The sequence below is a fragment of the Molothrus aeneus genome, chromosome 25 (genome assembly GCF_037042795.1).
Source record: "Molothrus aeneus isolate 106 chromosome 25, BPBGC_Maene_1.0, whole genome shotgun sequence".
In the NCBI taxonomy this organism is placed as follows: Eukaryota; Metazoa; Chordata; class Aves; order Passeriformes; family Icteridae; genus Molothrus; species Molothrus aeneus.
This window is the reverse complement of record NC_089670.1, coordinates 4,710,276-4,727,509: the sequence shown is the minus strand read 5'-3', so window position 1 is coordinate 4,727,509 and position 17,234 is coordinate 4,710,276. Positions and strand designations below refer to the sequence as shown.

At 53.1% G+C, this 17,234-nt stretch overlaps 1 protein-coding gene across 1 annotated transcript; it reads right to left on the bottom strand.

The window, feature by feature from the left end:
• Positions 1-10,313: 10,313 nt before the first annotated feature.
• FOXJ1 (forkhead box J1) lies at positions 10,314-16,908 on the bottom strand. Its single transcript, XM_066565612.1, has 3 exons — positions 16,806-16,908; positions 15,441-15,995; positions 10,314-12,740 (listed from the first exon to the last, which is right to left on the bottom strand). Exons 2-3 carry the CDS (start codon positions 15,936-15,938, stop codon positions 11,940-11,942), a joined length of 1,299 nt encoding a protein of 432 aa, XP_066421709.1. The 5' UTR covers positions 15,939-15,995; positions 16,806-16,908; the 3' UTR covers positions 10,314-11,939.
• Between the last annotated feature and the right edge of the window lie 326 nt (positions 16,909-17,234).

Sequence of the window (17,234 nt, the reverse complement as noted above, 5' to 3'; positions counted from 1 at the left end):
ATTAGCATGGCTAGTGAGAGAATAATTCCCCAATAGAAGATAGAATAATAATTAATAAGAGAACTATGTAACTTGTAGCAAATTAACACAAATTCCTTTGTTTTCTAAAATGTATAAACAGTAAAAGATTTGGATAGTTGTCATGGCTTGATTTGTGGAATCCCAGCGAGCACCCAGAGTTGTGCAGCTCTGGAATAAATAATCAATGTCTCTCTTGAGTGTGTCATAATTGGCTTACTGCACTGGGGGTAACAAATCTGAATTTGTGCACAACAGATGTGGAGAAGGAGTCCAGGACTTTGAGCTCAGGGAAGTGAAATTATAAAAAGTGAGTTTGAATTATGTCAGCCCAACCACGTCCTTCATAATTTCTAGGGAGAAAGGTTATCCCATGGGGGAGCTGCTCCCTCACACAGCACAGGGAGATGGCCAAGGATGTCACACAATCTGTGTCCCCCTAAACCACCCCAAGCCCAGAGCAGGGAGTGGTTCTGCAGTCCCTGCAGGTTCTCCAGGCACAGTTCCTGCTGTCCTGCTCCTCTCCAAGGCTCCTGCCACCGTCAGGGACTGGGGTGTGCCCATCCATCTTCCTCCTGTCAAACCTCCCCAGGCTCAAGAGAAAAGCTCTTTTTTTATTCAACAATGGATTTCACAACCCACCCTGTCCTGCTGCCCCTGGATGTGCCCAAGCTCTGGCTCTGTTTTTATCCTGTGTTTTGTGGGGATACCTGATAAAGGGGATTTGAGGGTATAAGAGTGAAGATCCCTGTCCAGGCTCAGCACCCAGCACCCTTTGTGCTTCCCCACACTGGGCTGGTGTGATTGGCAAAGATCTCTCTCCCAGAACAGCAGATCCACATCTTTCTTTACAGCATTCCATGCTCTTTTTGCCAGCACTCACCCCTTCATTCAAAGCGCAGCCAGAGCCAGAGGGAACCTCCCTTGAGGAGCAGTTGTGTGTGTTTTGCCCAGTAATGTTGTTATTTCCTGAAAACCCACCAAAAAGGCTCCCTCACCCTTTATGGAGTGACAGTACCTCAGAGCAAAGCGGAATAGATGCACCCACCTCACATGCCAGCTGTGTGGGGTGATAAGGAGTGAATAAATATACAGAAATAAATGCACAGCATTGTGTAAAAACTGCTGGACCCTGTGCAGCACCACATCCAAGAGGAAGCAACAGAAAGGGAAAAAAAAAAAAAAAAGAATGTCTGGTCAAACGGAAAGAGTCCAAAGAGTCCAAGGGGTTGTTTTAGATAAAAGGAAAAATAAAGGGTAGAAATGCAGCAGTTTGTGCTGATCCCTCAGGTTTTAGCTTTTATATTTTCCAGATTCTATTCTGCTTTAATGTGTAAGTCTAGACTTCATATTAGGGGATGGTGAGCTCTCTTCACAGAGCAGGGAGACAAAACAATTCCTTCTCCAGCTGGGGACCAAGGACAGACCCAAATCTCAGGCCCAAGAGCATGAACAATGTGGGCTAAAGAGAGAAAACAAGAATGACTTCATGGGCTAAAGCTGTAATTGGACCAAAACAAGATTAATGCAGCCAGGAGCCTCAGAGAGGGCTTTGCATTTGATGTGGGAGAGGAGAGAGACCAGAGTTCGGAGAAGTCAAGATTAACTCCAATATGCAAATCGAGCAGAACTGATAAAAGTGAGAGATCCCCTAACCAGTCAGGCATTTTGTGACCATTTTGGTTCATCTTGGGTGCAGCCCTGGCTGGGCTCTGGTGCTGACTAAGGTGGATCTTAATAAATCCCTATTTATCCTTTAGCTCTGTCCAGCCTCTGTTCTAGGCCAGTTTCACAAGGCATCAGAGCGTGTTCTGAAGAAGGCAAAGCACACGGGTGTGTCGGCGCTGCCGATCCCGCAGGTCGGGCTGGCTGTTCCCCAGCAGGATGCGGAGCGGCGGCTCCAGGACAATGCCGGGACCATCCCGGCACAATCGCGCTCGGTTCCCGCTCGGTTCCCGCTCGGTTCCCGCCGGCGCGGTGCCCCGCGGTTCCGCGCTGCGTGCCCGGGACACGGCCCCGGCCGGGCAGGAATGCTGAGTCACCTCCTGCTTCCCCCGCAAAGCCGCTGCTCTCCCGCCGGAGAAGGGATTTGCATTATCAGCACGGGCACAGAAGGTGGGAAATGCAGCCAGCTTTGTAGAAAATACGAAAGACTTCACAATTACAGATTTCCCCAAAGAACAGCTATTCATAAAGAAATTGAGAGCCACAAAAAGCTATTTTTTTTTCTTGTAAAGAAGTCTCCATAACATTAACAAGAAGGACATCTCTCCCTAAGTGAACTAAAAAATACTATTTTAGAAGTGATAAACTGACTAAAATTTTAAGTTTTATTCATTTGCATTATCAGTAAAAAAAATAGATATATATACTTCTATTGTATAGAAGTATATATATCTATTTATATATACTTCTATATAGATTGTATATATCTATAGCTATTATCTATATCTATTGTAGAGAGAGGTACTCTAAAAGTTTTGCTCTAATTCTTATTACTCTTTCTTTTAGTTACTTTTAATAAATTTTTCTTTATACTCTTTTAAAGTTTTAAACCTGCTTTACCTTTCTCCGAATCCCACCTCACAACAGAAAATGAGTACATTGGTGATTAACCAACACTAAACCCACCACACTCAATGCTACATTACCCCAAAAAATCTCAAAATTAACAAAACCTCAAATTAGCAAACCAAAATCACTACAGTGCCTAACTAAGGGTCGCATTCTCAGTGCAGTGGTAATGAGAGAGTTAATGAGTCCCTTTTAGTGCATTCGCTACATAAAACTGGTTCCAGTGCTCCGAATTCCAGGAACCCGGCTGGGATCGGAGCCCGGCGCCCCCGGGGTGTGGAGGCTGCGGGGTTCGAGCAACGGCCCCGCTCTGTTGTTCAGCAACGCGAGCTTGCACCACCACAGGCATGAGGAAGTGGCACCTGCTGGCGGGGACGTGACAGTCCTTCTGTCCGAGGACAAGGTGTTCAGGGCGTTGGCCACCCAAAATGCCACTGGAAAGAAAAGGGAGCCTGATTAGCAGGGGGGGAAACTGAGGCAGAGAGGGGTTTTGCTTTGCCTGCTCAGGGTTTGGCAGTGAATTGCTGGATAGACCCAGATGTCCCCCACATTCCTGTTTCTACTGCTTGCCTTTGTGGTGGCAAAGGTCATTGCACAAAAGTGTGATCTTGACAAGATTTGGAGAAATTCAATTAACAGCAGCTCTTAAAGCAGGGACTTCCTGTCCCCTGCATTGTGCCTTGGTACTGCTCATCCCAGGAACAGTTCCTGCATTAAAATATAGTGCCATTTTATAAATAATAAACTATTTTATTGCAAAAAAAAATTAATTATGCCTGCTCTTGCTTCCAACTGGCAGGGTTAATCCTGCTCCTGCAAGAGAGGACAGTGAGGAGGGGATGCTGGGGATGCAACAGGGCAGCAGCATTCCCGAGCCACAGGAGCTGCCTGAGGATGCAGTGAGGGCAAAACAAGATTAATGCAGCCAGGAGCCTCAGAGAGGGCTTTGCATTTGATGTGGGAGAGGAGAGAGATCAGAGTATGGAGGAGTCAGGATTAACATAAATTTACAAACCTTCCATTCTGGGCTGCAGGGCTGTCCTGGACTGTGCTCCCCATGGTGGGACCCAGCAGTGCCCAGGCTGCAGGAACACCTGGGAACACAGTCACTGGTGTTCCCTCCTCCCCAGACACAGCCTGTTCTGTCTCCCCTCAGGTCAGCTGAACACAAAAAGTGATCAATCTTCAGCCAAATTCATCTTCAGACATAAAACCAATATCTCTGAGCTTCCTGACAAGCCCCCAGGTGTCCCTTCCAGGAAGGGTTATAAGCAGGGAGCCCCTGAGGGAGGGAGTGAGTGTGCACAGGCAGGGTATGGGGTGTGCACAGGCAGGCTATGGGATGGGCACAGGCAGGGTATGGGGTGTGCACAGGCAGGGTATGGGATGGGCACAGGCAGGGTATGGGATGGGCACAGGCAGGGTATGGGGTGTGCACAGGCAGGCTATGGGATGGGCACAGGCAGGCTATGGGATGGGCACAGGCAGGGTATGGGATGTGCACAGGCAGACAGACTATGGGATGGGCACAGGCAGGGTATGGGATGGGCACAGGCAGGGTATGGGATGTGCACAGGCAGACAGACTATGGGATGGGCACAGGCAGGGTATGGGATGGGCACAGGCAGGGTATGGGATGGGCACAGGCAGGGTATGGGGTGTGCACAGGCAGACTATGGGATGTGCACAGGCAGACTATGGGATGGGCACAGGCAGACTATGGGATGGGCACAGGCAGGGTATGGGGTGTGCACAGGCAGGGTATGGGATGGGCACAGGCAGGGTATGGGGTGTGCACCCAGGCACGTTCCCTTGGCTGTTACATGCCCATGAACTTGAAGGGATGAGACAGGAACCAAATCCAGCACAGGACTTTGCCTCCCTGGTAACGCCTGAGCCCTTCTGACTTTGCTTTGATCCTGACCTGGGTCCAGAGCTCTGCAATGTGCCACAGGGATGTGCACTGCCATGTGCCACAGGGATGTGCACTGCCATGTGCCACAGGGATGTGCACTGCTCCTGGAAAACCAGGTCCACTTGAGCTTCAGCAGCTTCCCAGGCATTTCTGTGTGGCCCTGAGCAGGGCCATGCCAGTGCTGCTGCTCCAGGGAAGGATGTGGCACAGCTAGAATTGCCCTGAAACAGAGCCTAGCAGGGAAATCCCTCAAGAGCCCTCCCTGCTCCCTGCAGAAAGAGCTCAAGGCAATCAGCCCCTCCAGAAGCCCCTCAAGCTTTCAACTATCACAGACCCAAGCTGTGCTCTCCTTCCCTCTGGCTTTATTTGCAGAGGGAATTAAGGTCCTGCTGGGAAAACCTCCCCTGTGCTCTGATAACTGCCTGCAGAGCCAGCTCTAAATGGCTTTTTGTAAATGAAAGCCCAGGATTAACGAGGTTCCCCTCGTCACTGTTTACTTAGTGCTCTGCCAGAGTGAGGGGAGCAGCATAGAGACCCCCTGCTCTGGGCAAGCCCCTCGGGCCACCAAGGACCTGGCACATACTGGGGACTAGCAAGGTGCCACCCAGCACCTGGCAGGGCCTCCCTGGAGCAGGAGGTTCCCAGAGGGGTTTGGGATGGTGGGATGTGTGTGCACGTAGCAGGAGCCTTGGTCTGGGCACAGGGCATCTCCAGGGCACTGTGTTTTGTGAGCTGGGGGCCAGCCTGGGGGATGATGCTCATTTTCTTCCTATGCCACGTTGCTGGGGAAGGAAGGGGGGTGTTTGCCATGTGGGTTGGTGCTGGGCACACATCCCCCACGTGACAGGAACGGGGAGGCTGTGCTGGGCTGCAGCTGGCCCCATCCCCTCAGCAGAAATCCACTCAGGGATGGCAAAGAGCTGCCACTGAGGCCGTGGGGTCTGCTGAGGGGTGCAGGTCCAATGAGCCCCGTGCAGAGGGGACTTTTCAGTCATCCCTGCCTGCCTGAAGCAGGACAAGGGGGTCCTGCCTCTGTCTGCTGCACTCCCAGGGACTGGAGCCACCACAGCCGCCCTGCACAGCTCCGACCTTTGGATGTTTGCACATTCCTGCCTGTTAATGTGTCTCGTAACCAAAAGCTGCCAGGATGGAGCATTACTCCCCCCAGCACTTGCCAGGCTGCTCCCTCCCATTCCCCAGCTGAGAATTGGCACTGACCCCATAGTGGGAGGGAGCATGGGCTCCCCAGAGGAGCAAAACCTGATGCCTCTGGTAGGAGTGAAGACACCAGTGAGCCCCAAATGCTCCTAAGGCTCCTGGGGCAGGCAGCAATCACCTCTCCCAGCCAGGCATGGGGAAAAGGAGCAACATTTCAGAGCGGAGCAGTGCTTCCCTCGGCTGCCAGGCTGGCACAGTGCCCACCAGCACAGTGCCAGGCCAAATTCTTTGCAATTTCTAGGTCAACACCCGCCTCTCGTAATGCCCTGAGCCCTCCTGCTGCCTGTGCCAGCCTCCAGCCCAGTGGTCCCTGTGCACAGGACAGGAGCATCCCAAAGGATCCAATCCTGACTGCTGCTCATCCTGGCTGGCCCCATCTGTAAGCCCTGAATATTTGTCCCTCATTGCTCTGAATTGGGCCATTCCCCAAACACTTGGCTCTGCCCACAGCAGCACCCACAGGAGAGCTGTGTCCAGGCAGTGCACAGCCTGCAGCCTGCCCCTGTTTCCACCCTTTTTGAGGGGTGTAAGACCCATCCCAAGGAGTCAGGCACCAAAGGAGTGTGTTTGCTTTGGATTTCTAAAGCCATTTTCTCACTGTCATGATGGCAGTGAAAAAACCCCCACAATCTCAAGACATGGGACGGTCCTAACACTCCAAACCTGGAAATAAATCACCTGGAAAACAGCCTTTGTAAAGAAATCCCCGTGGCCCCGGTGCTTGTTTGCAAACTGGCCAAGTTTCGACCTTGGCATGACGTGGCTCCCCAAAGGAGGAGGCGATGCTGGCACGGCTCCAGCAGCTCAGCCCCTCCACTGGGGGCTGGCTGTGTCCCCCCATGCCCACAGGGACCCCTCTGCACGGCATCAGCCGGGCTGGAGGAGCAGGAGCCCTGCAGGGCTGCAGCCCCCTATCCGGGCATGCATCAGGGGGGCGGTGGGGCTGAGGATGAGGAGGAGGAGGAAGGGGCAGCCGAGTGCGTCCATGTGCCGGCTCTTACGCAGGGGCTGTTGCATTGTGGCCGGCGGCACTCCCCCCCTCCCCTGTGCGGGGCAAGCCTCGGCCTGCCGGGACATTGTGCCAGCCGGGAACAGTCACTGGCAACGGGCACTGACCCGTCCCGGGGCTCCCTGGGGGCACAGAGGGACATGGGCACCCGAGGGGATTCTGCTGGATGTGCTCCTCCTGCCAGAGGGTGCAGAGCCCCACACACCGCACAAGGGCAGGGCTGAAATAGCTGCAGACCTGCCGAGAGAATCAGGTTCTGAGCCACATCAGCCCTGCCTCAGTTTCCCCATCAGGGCACTGCGAGCGATCCGGGCTGTGTGAGTGCTGCAGGTGCAAGGTCACTGCTGGAAGAGCAGGGCAGGGGCTTTGCCCCCTCTCTGTTCTCAAAGCCAGCTCACCCAGCACCCTGCAGCCCCCACAGAGGTGCTCACATCCAGCCTGATCCCTCCCAGCCATGGGGCTCAGCACAGCCTGTCTGCAATTTGCTGGGGCACCTCCAACCCATCAGGTATAAAACACTACAGAAATCAGCATCACAGAGCAAGGAGTCCCTGAGCTGTCCCCAAGCCCTGCCGTGTGTAGTGCCAGGCTGCCCCAATGCCATCCCCATCCCATCCCCACCAGGGAGCTGCTGTCCCAAGTAGATCTCCCTGTCCGAGTGTGGTTCCCAAGGGGTTTCCCATCCATGTGAAGTCCCGGGTGCATGTTTGGGAACATGGTTTTTCCCAAACTTTGGAGGTTCATTCATTGCTATGCAAGGCGAGTCCATTCCCTACCCTCCTCCATCCTGTTCCCCCTTCTCCCCCCTCACCACTCCAACCATCCCAGCCCAGGATGTTAAAATGGGCTGAATTTTTTCACGATGAGAGGGGAAAAAATTTTTAGAAATCTGAGGATGAAGAGAGAACCCATGAGCTGTGACCTCCTCCAAATTCAAGGCACCAAATCCACACAAGGAAAACAAAAGGCAGCGAGATTAGCATTTCCAAACAGAGCAGAGATGGCCCCAATCTTTGAGCTGTTTATTCTAGGGTTGATTTTCAATATTTAGGATGATTAGCAAGTGAAAGCCGGCTGTTGCCAGAATGGCTCCATGCCAGCCCCACACTCAATGGAGGGAAAAGAAAGACACGGCAAGAAAGGGAGAGAAAAGAAGGGCTTATGTGTATATTTTTTCTCCCTCTGTGAACGGGAGATTGGTTTGAGGTGTCAATGTTTGCCCATCAGGGATGGATGATGGATGAGGGGACGGCTGGAGAAATAGCAGAAATAAATAATAAAGGAATCATTGCCATGTGCTTAATAACCAGCTGGGGAAGGACCTCACTAGGACAGCGAGCCGAGCTTGCAGAGAGTTTTTGGAGCTGGGTTCTTCCCAGACCCCCTTTACTGGCTCCTGGTGGATGCCCCAAAATGCAGCCAGCTCTGGAGTGCTCTGGTTCATTGCTTGCAGCAGGGGGACACTCCCAGCACGGGGTCCCCTGTTGGGGAAGATGAAACAGGAAAGCCTTATAAATATGATTGCCTGACAAAAAATTTTGAGAATATAGAAACTATAAGCAAGATTGAAATGAAAGCAAGCTTTGAGATCCCTCAGTTACTGAACAACAGGAAAACAATGGTGTGGCCAGCTGAAGGTAATCCCCTTTTGATGGAACAACACCCTCTGCTTGCAGACAGCTCCAAGGGTCAGAGCAGACCCCACTAACTTGGCAGAAGGGGCCCAAAGAGGAGTTTTTAGGGTTTAAAATATAACACAGTATGGTAATGTGGTGATTCTTATAGGCTGTATGTAAATGCTATAGGATTTGTATATTGTACTAGATTGGTTAGTGAGAATTAGAATATTCAACACAGAAGAAGATTTATTGTATTGTAAGGAGAACCTCACTCTCTTACCCTTTTATTCTCTTACCCTCTTAAGAACTCTCTTACCCTCTCATCCTCTCTCCCCCTCTCTTCTCTCAGTCCTGCCCTGAGCTGTGGCTGGCAGCTCCCAGCAGGGCCCTGCACCCAGGCCCTTTGCAATAAACCCCAAGTTCCAGTCCTGGCTGCAGAGATCTCTCGTCTCCATCCATCCCCACCATCCTACCCCCGATGCTCCGACAGTCCCCAGCCCATCCCCGCCCCTGTGCCGGCGAATCGCGGGGCTGGAGCAGCCCCAGCCCCGGCTCAGCCCCGCTGCCACCGGCAAGCCCGGGCAGGTCCCGGCTGCCGGGTCCCGACCTCGCTGCTGGCACCGAGCACAGCCGCGCTTTGTGCCCCGCGCCCCTGCGAGGCGATGCCACCACCCGGAGCACCCCCGGCTCCTGCACCTCCTGGCTGCCGCTCGGAAAAACACCACCCCCTCCGAGCTATCTCACCCAAAGAAAGGAAAATTCACGTCCAAGTCGGTTTGGTTGCTTTCAGCTGCTGAACAAAACGGGGTTGTTTCAGGCCTCGCCTGGTGCCTCCTTTATATTCACCCTTTCTCACTTTAAACCCCTCGGCTGGCTCTGGCAGGCTGGAATATTTTTTCCTGGCAAGGTTGTTTTTTTAAGTCCCTTGGCAGGGTGGGGATACTGGAGGCTTCTCTTTTGCAGGGGGTTTGAAAACAGTACTACGTGTTTGTGCCTGGCAAAACAAACTGAAGAAGTGGTCTGAGGGGCAGGGAAGTGCCAGCTTTTTACATCTCTGAAGTGCCACCAGTTCTGGGGGGGGAAGAAGGGAGCAGCTCTTCCAACAAGGAGCTGAGAGGAGGAGAAGCCAGGACAAGGAATTCCTTAATGCCTTCTGGTATTCATGGCCCCCAATACCCCAAAGCTGAAAGGAAAGCCCAGATCTGTCTCTAAATTCTGCCCACCCCCAGACACATCAAAGCTGCTCCCCAGGGATAGCCCCACCTTTTCCCAAGGTCAGCATCCTGCCTTCCCAGCACAAACCACACACAGACCAAGGCAAGGGTCTGTCCTGAGCCCAGGCCTTATTTTGGGTTGAGATTGGGAGCAGCTGTAGCAGCTCTGGGCCTGCCTGCTGCTGGGGTGCCTGGTGCTGAGGGATCCAGCAGATCCCTGGGGAGCTGAGAGGGTGTTCCTCATGTGCTCCCCAGGAGAAGGGGGCTGTGTCCTCAGGGCAAGAGGGTTGGGACATGCAGGAGTGGGTGCCCCAAAGCTGGAGCAGCCCCAGACAGGCTCTGGAGGGGGATCTCTGTGCAGCTCCTCTGTCCTGTGCAGCTCCTCTCCCCACCCTGCACCCAAAAGGGCTCTGAAGCCACTTGGGCATCCTGGAGCATCTACAGAGCCAGGTGGAGACACAGCACAAGCAGAGGGACCTGCCAGCCCCAGGAGCTCCCTGCAGGGCCAGGGAAGGTTATTCCCAGGGTTAGAGCAGCTCCCAGGGCTCAGGACACCAGGCACAGCCAACCTTGTGTCACACAGGTGGTGTGTAAGCATTGTCTCACTGAGGTTGGTTTGTGCCTCAGTTTCCCCACAGGGAATTTGCACAGTTGTGCAAGTTGGTGAGAGCTCCTGTGTGCTGGGGCTGGGTTTACAAACAGGGCTGGGCTGGGGAAAGGAAACAAGGAGGCAAAAGGGGTTTTTTCTTCTCCATTTTTTTCTTTATTATTATTTTTTTAAAATTTGTAAATAACTTTGCATGAAAAAAAGTTAAATTGCACAAGTATCTCTGTAGTTCTCCAACATAATCCCCAAAGCAGGAAAACAGAAGAAAAACAGCAAGTAAAAAGAAACACTGTCAATACAAACAACTACACAGACCCCAAAGCCCCTCCTAAGTGCTTTTGCAACCAAAACAGAATCTAAATACAATCTTCAATTTCTTTTGCCAAGTCTAAGACACACCACTAAAATTCCAGTTTCTACTTGCTCCTACCTAAAGGCTGCTCTACCTCTCACAGCCTACAGCAAAGCAGAGTCAAAGAATCTGGTTCTTGAGAGCTTCAAGTCAAGTTTCAGCAGTGTTTGGCTCTGCTCCCAAAGTATTTCCAAGTTACCTTGCACCGACCCCACCACGCTCTCGCTGCACACCAAGCCAAAGGGCCCAAAGCTCCTCTTTGTGTGGATCCCAAGGTCTCCCCTGGCTGGATGGGACTTCCTTCCCACTGCTGTCCCCTGTTGCATGCAGAGTCTTTGGCCTGAGCTCCTGGATGGAGCCTGGATGTGGATTTCTCTCCTCCTCAGCCCCAGCTGGGAGTGTTCAGTGGCTCCATCACCATCAGCTGAGGACCAGCCATGGGGTTTTCCTTGCACTCAGAGCCTGATGGAAGAGCTGGAGAAGTGAAGAGCAACAGTCTTGGACCAAAAAAGCAGAGAGGGGCTATGTCAGTGGGTGAGAGAGAGGGTCCATGGTGCTCCAGACCCTTTGGCAACTGCAGCAGGGGTTTTGGGTACAGAAAATACAAAAACTGGTTTTGGGAGCATCCCCATCCCTGCTGCTCCTCTCCTACCAGGGCCAGTTCCTGGATTCTTCACAAAACCTGGTGGTGCAGGAGTCCTCCCTTGTGTGGTCTTGTTTTACAGAACAGTGAACACAAAACCTTTAAACAGTGAAAATATAAAACAACTCTCAAACTGCATTTCCAGTCTTCCCCTCCCCCCTTAAGAAATTCTAGTGCTAAAAAATATAGATTTCTTTGAATATATAATATATAATAGATTATATAAAAACATCTAAAGAGGCACACTTGCTGAGTTTATAAACCTTTTCTTCTTCCCTAGGCACAAATCAGCTGGGATGTTGAACTTGGAGAATCCAGAAGGGACCTGTATTTTCTTACCAGCTAATTATCACACTGTACCTACCAACTGCACTGAGACAGAAAAAGGAAAGACAGAGAAACAAAGAGGTGTGGAAATTGCACTTTAGTCTATCAAATCCTAAGCCACCAGGAATCTCGTGTCTTAGATGGGATTTCACAGGTAATTTTAGCCCTGATGGAAAAGAACCCATCATAATTCACATTTCTTTTTTTTAAAGTAAAATGTAAAAAAATAAGTAGTGTTGACTTTCTTCTCTTGAGAAAACTAGAGACTTCTGAGGTGTCCTTTGGAGACACAGCAGGCAGTTCCTGGGGTGGTAGGTTCTTCTCCCTGGTGTTTCTGGGAATAACCTTACAATGAAGCTGGTAAAAGTCACCTCTAGGTGGGCATCTCTAGGAAATCTTGTCCCTTGTAAGTCCCAGCTCGGGGAGAGCATCCTACAAAAGCCTTACAAGAGGCGTGCCAGGCTGCTCAGGTTGATGACATCTGCCAGCAAAGAGGCATCGATGTCTTCAAACACCTGGTCGATGTTGACACAGTTGGAGAGGTAATCATTTGTCCCTTCATCCCAGGGATGCTCCAAGAAAGTGGTGGCCATGAGGGTTTCATTAAAGTCCAGGCTGTACTGGTTGGATTCAGTGACAACTTGCTCCTGCCCCTGGGGACACTCCACGTGCTGCCCTTGTCCTGTCCAGTCCAGGTCACACGTGACAGGGTTGACGGAAGGTGGGAGCTCCATATCCACCAGAGTGGAGAAGTCTCCATTGAGGTTGGTGTTAAAGACAGTTTCCCAGTCAAAGACACCTTTCAGGGAGCCCAGCTCAGTCTGCTCCTCCTGGGTCATCAGGGCTGAGCTGGGCAGCCGGGCCGCCTTGGCCGTGGGCAGGGGCGAGGGCTGCTTGCGCTTCTGCCCCGCGTTGGTACCCACGGGGCTCCAGCTCTGGCTGCTGGTGCTTTCCTCAAACTCTTTGAGCAGCTGCTGCGATGCCACGTTGGCCTCCAGGAGGTTGTTGGAGCTGCAGGAGGAGGAGGCTGGGCTGCCAACGTGCCGTGCCTCTGTCTGGACTCTCCCAGAGAAGGCCGGGTGGATCTGCACCGGGGACATCCTCCGCTTCTTGTAGGTCCCGTACTTGAGCCGGTTGGCATAGTAGGGGTCCAGCTTCCAAAATCCACCTTTCCCCGGCTCGTCTTTCTGTCGAGGCACCTTGATGAAGGACTTGTTCAAGGACAGGTTGTGCCTGATGGAGTTCTGCAGCCAAAAGAGAAAGAAACCAAGGCTGAATGCTTGTCTGCTGTGGGACCTACCTGTGTGGGGAGGCTGGTGGAGGTTGTCAGCAAGGACCTTTGAGAAAACAAAGCAGAACTGACAACATCCAGGCATCCAAGGCTATATGCCCAGCAGGAAGTCCCTCAAACTCCTGAGTTTTCCCCCCTGAGTCTCCAGCAGTTTTCCTGTCTCCTGTCTCATCCAGCCAAAGGCAGCAGGAGCCAAGGGGTTCAAGCTAGGACATGCCACCCAATGGGAAGATTTTGGGCAGCTCTCCTTGGCTGGAAATTGGGGCCATAGGGCCTTGAATCATGCAGAGCACTGGGAGAAACTGGCTTGAATTGCTCTAGGCATGGAGCTAGGCTGGAGGAGGTTGGAGCCTCCTTTGTGCCAGGGAGGAGGAGGTGGATCTCTACACACATGTGGCCATGGCCCCTTTACAAGGGGCAACACATGGCAGCACTGTGGGGGGATGGCAATCAGGGCCCTGCTGGCATCCCCCAGCTCAACTGTGCCTATTGTTAGTGTTGAGAGGAAAATATGTGGACAAAACATAGGCACCATGCCTTCCCCCAGCCAGACTGGCACAAATCAGACGGGAGAACACGGAGAGACACGTGGGTTGTTCCACCCTGCATGTCCCCAGAGGTGCCTCCTGGCCCAGGGAAACTCAGTGTGAAATCACTGCATCTTCATCAGCCACTGCTCAAATAAGCTGAGGGGAAAAAAAAGGAGGGTGGGAGGGGAAGAAAAGGAGGAGTTTCTGCTCCCGTCGAGCTGTTCTGAAACCCTGAATGTTCCTGGAGTGATGTGAATAATCAGAAAGGAAACTCAGTTATTGGGCAAATAACCCAGCGTTGGACTCCACAAAGCCAGGACTGTACTAAGAGATTGGATATGGTAGAGGTGTTTTTTTTTTTTAATGTTGCCTGGATATCTTTATGCTTATTCATCCATAATCCGTAGTGCCGAATAGGAAAAACAAGGCTCAATTGCTTAGAGCTGTTGAAAAACATGCACACACACACTCACACACACACAACAAAACCCTCCTCTGGGCTGAAGCTCCTTGGGTTTGTTGGCTCCTCTCCAAAGCACTCAGCTCCCACAGGAATATATCCATCTCCCCCCCAGACTATGGGTGGCATGACCTTTCCAGGCTGTCTTCACGTACGGGAATCAGGATAGGGGATGAGAACACAGCCTTGACAAGAAAGAAAAGGAAAAAAAAAGAAAGGAAAGGGGGAAAAAAAGTGAAAAGAAACAAAAGATTTTTTTTAAAAAGGGAAGAAAAAAAAAAGAGAAGAAAAAAGAAGCAAGAACACAGATATTCCCCCACACAATCCAGGCTGTGGTAACTCCAATTTTACTGTGTAATGAAATTTTACAAGGTTCAGAGACTTGAAAGCTGAATTCTCTGCTGCCCATCTCTCCTCCCCATCCCAAACTTTGCTCAGCCCAGGCTGAATTATTACTCAGCCAGTCAACATATTTATCATTCCTGCCTGCAATGGTCCAGGGTACCCCCTGCATCTCTGCGGAGAGGGATTGAAAACCTTCTTTCTTTTTTTAATGAACACATTTAATTAAAAACGTTGTGAATGCCCAGCCATGAAGTGTGCAGGAAAAAGTCAACTCATTGGCACCCAGCTCCTGCTTCCAAATCACTTTCATAGGAGTGTGAGAGGGGGACCAAGATGGCCCTGGAGGGGGACCAGGAAAGATTCCCTTCCCCATGATGGCCTTCAAAAGCCACTGGAGACCCACCTGCCTGGAGAGAAGGTGGGCAATGCCTGGGCTTTGCAGTGGGGTTCTCCAGCTCTGCTTGGATGGGCACTGCCATCAGGATTAGTGACACACTGTGGATTTGGGATGGGAATAACCCCAGAGGATGGATGAGCCCCCAGGGCCCTCCAGCCCTGCCTTATCCTCGAAAACCTCATGTGCCAGAGGTCTCCTCATGTGACAGAGGAGGGCAGTGAGCCAAGGTGGCTGGGAAAAGCCCCTGGGCTTCAGGCTGTCCCCAAAGCTTGTGAGCCTGGGGGCTGTCCCCTCCCCACTGGGGACATGCTCGTGCTAGCTGAGGACAGCAGCCCAAATTAACCCCTCCTGGGCTTCCCTCTGCAGCTCTCACCAGCTCATCCCAGTGATGGAGTCTCCTTGGCCTGTCCCTGGGGCCAGGAGCTCAGTACTCTGCCCTGCTTAGAAAGCAGCAGCATTTCAGCATATCCCAGTGGGACATTGTCCAACAAGTGGCATCTCCATCCCTCCCCCATGCCTGGTGTTCAGCACCCAGGGACACTCGACCTGGCACCTTCTCCACGTGTGCTCAACCCTGAGGGACCCAGGGCCCCATGAGAGCTCCAGGAATGGAGGGACTGAGAGGCTTTTGCCATGAAGCCAAGAGGAGTCTCAGATGCCAGGAGCCCAACAAGTACCTCCCTGCTCCCAAAACGGTCCCGGGCTCTCCCCCAGCATGGCTCCTCCCTCTGCCACCCCTGTGGCCGTGGCATTTGTGCCCAGCCAAGTTCTTTCCCATTCCAGCCCTTCCCACTGGTGGCTGGTGTCACTCTTTTCCCAGTGGGATCCAGCAGCCCTGCAGGATCTTGTCTTGCAGGGTGGAGCTGTGGAAAGCCCAGCTCAGCCCTGCAGGGAGAGTGGCCAAGGCTCCACATCCCCTACCTGCCAGGTGGGATCAGCGTGTCGGAAGTAGCAGAAGTTGTCAGTAATCCACTTATAGATGGCAGAGAGGGTGATTTTGGGTTTATTGCTGGCTTCCATGGCCATGCAGATGAGGGTGGCGTACGAGTAGGGTGGCTTGACGTGAGGGTTGGTCTTGTAGTCGATGTCCCCTGCCAGATGAGGGGGCACAGCCGGGTCGTGGTGCGTGCTGGAGGAGGTGGAGGAGGAGACGGGCGTGCAGGGGGTGTGGCGTGTGCCCTTGCAGGCCGGGTCAGCGGCCAGGGGCGAGCACGGCGACTCGAAATCAGCCAGGCTGAACAGACTCTCACTCATGGTGTAACAGTCCTGCGGGTCTGAGCCGGAGTATAACTGAGGCAGGCCAGTCTGGGCCACTGTGAAGTCCCTCAGCCACATGAGGTCTGGCAGGCTGTCATCCAGGTCTTCCTCCACGCACTTCAATTTGCCCTTGGCTTTCAGTGCTTGGCCTGGCCACGCCATGCCTCCCTCGGTGCTTCCCAGGCTGCACGTGAACGGGAGGAAGGGATGGGGCAGGTCCTGCAATAACAACAGGGACAGGGGTGAGGTTCCCCAAGGTGCAGTCTCTCTCTGACAGCCAGGCAGGGTCAGCCCTGGGTGCTCCTGGAGCTGCTGGGTGAGACCCACCCCTGGTGTGCTGTGCAGGTGACCTGCAATGCCTGCCCTGAGGGGCTTTAGCACCCTTGAACCTCGGGGAAATTCCCTCAAACTCCTCCACCTCTGTGTCACCCACTGAGCCTGAGGGGCTTTAGCACCCTTGAACCTCGGGGAAATTCCCTCAAACTCCTACACCTCAGTGTCACCCACCAACCTGCTGCCCAGCAAGCTCTTGGCTGAAAAAGAATTTTTAAAAACCCAACAGAAAGCCCCTCAAACAACCAAAACCCAGCCCTGCCAGGCCACAAAGTGAGGTTATTTCTTGGGAACACACATCTCTGGATACATGGCACTCACAGGACTGACTCTCAGCATTCCCCACCAGGACAAAATACTTTAAAGTTTCTCCCCCTCGCAGCCAGTCTCTCTCAGTTTGATTCTAATTCTGCTTTTACTTCCCGTGGTACCCAGAAACAACTCAGGGGTGGGTTGGGGGAACTGGTGGGGTCCCACCCTGAGCACACCCTGAGTAAGAGCGAGCCGGCAGCTTCAAACTCTGGGGAGTCCTGTGTCGAGGATGTCAATTTTAACCCGAAATCCCGAGTGTTTGGGCCAGGAGGGAGCGCCGGGAGGGCGCACACCCAGAGCCGCTCCCCCGCGCACACCCCCCGCCCCGAACGGCGGCTCCGGCCGCGCTGCCCCTCCCGCCCCCCTCCCGCCGCATCCCCTTACCCCGTCCCGGTGTCGGTGTCGCCCCCCGACAGGCAAAGTTCACGACACAGTAAGAAGCTTCTGGAAAAACGGGAGACGAGAGGGGAAAAAAACACCAAAAAAATACCAAAAAAAAAAAAAGAAAAAAGGAGGGGGAAGTAAGAAAAGAAAAGGGGAAAGAGAGGCCCGGTGGGTGCCGGGGTCGCCCGTGCCGGCCGCTGCGGGGTGCCCGGGCCGGGCCGTGCCCGCCGAGCCGCCGTGAGCCGCGGCCGCCCCGGCACGGGGTTAAGTAGCGGCTCCGGGAGGCTTCGCGCGTTGCCATGGCGACGCCACGCCCCGTAAACATCCTCCGGACACGCCATTGGCCCGCGCGTTGCCATGGGGACAGGGGCGGGACCCAGGGATGCCGCGGGACGCCGCAGCCCGGGCCGGAGAGATGGGGAGGCTCTG

Bases quoted from the DNA above. Each gene is read 5' to 3' on its own strand.
- FOXJ1 (XM_066565612.1), bottom strand. From the start codon at position 15,938: ATGGCGTGGCCAGGCCAAGCACTGAAAGCCAAGGGCAAATTGAAGTGC. The intron at 12,741-15,440 runs GTAGGGGATGTG...TTTTGGCTGCAG, and splicing joins ACGCTGATCCCACCTGGCAG to AACTCCATCAGGCACAACCT.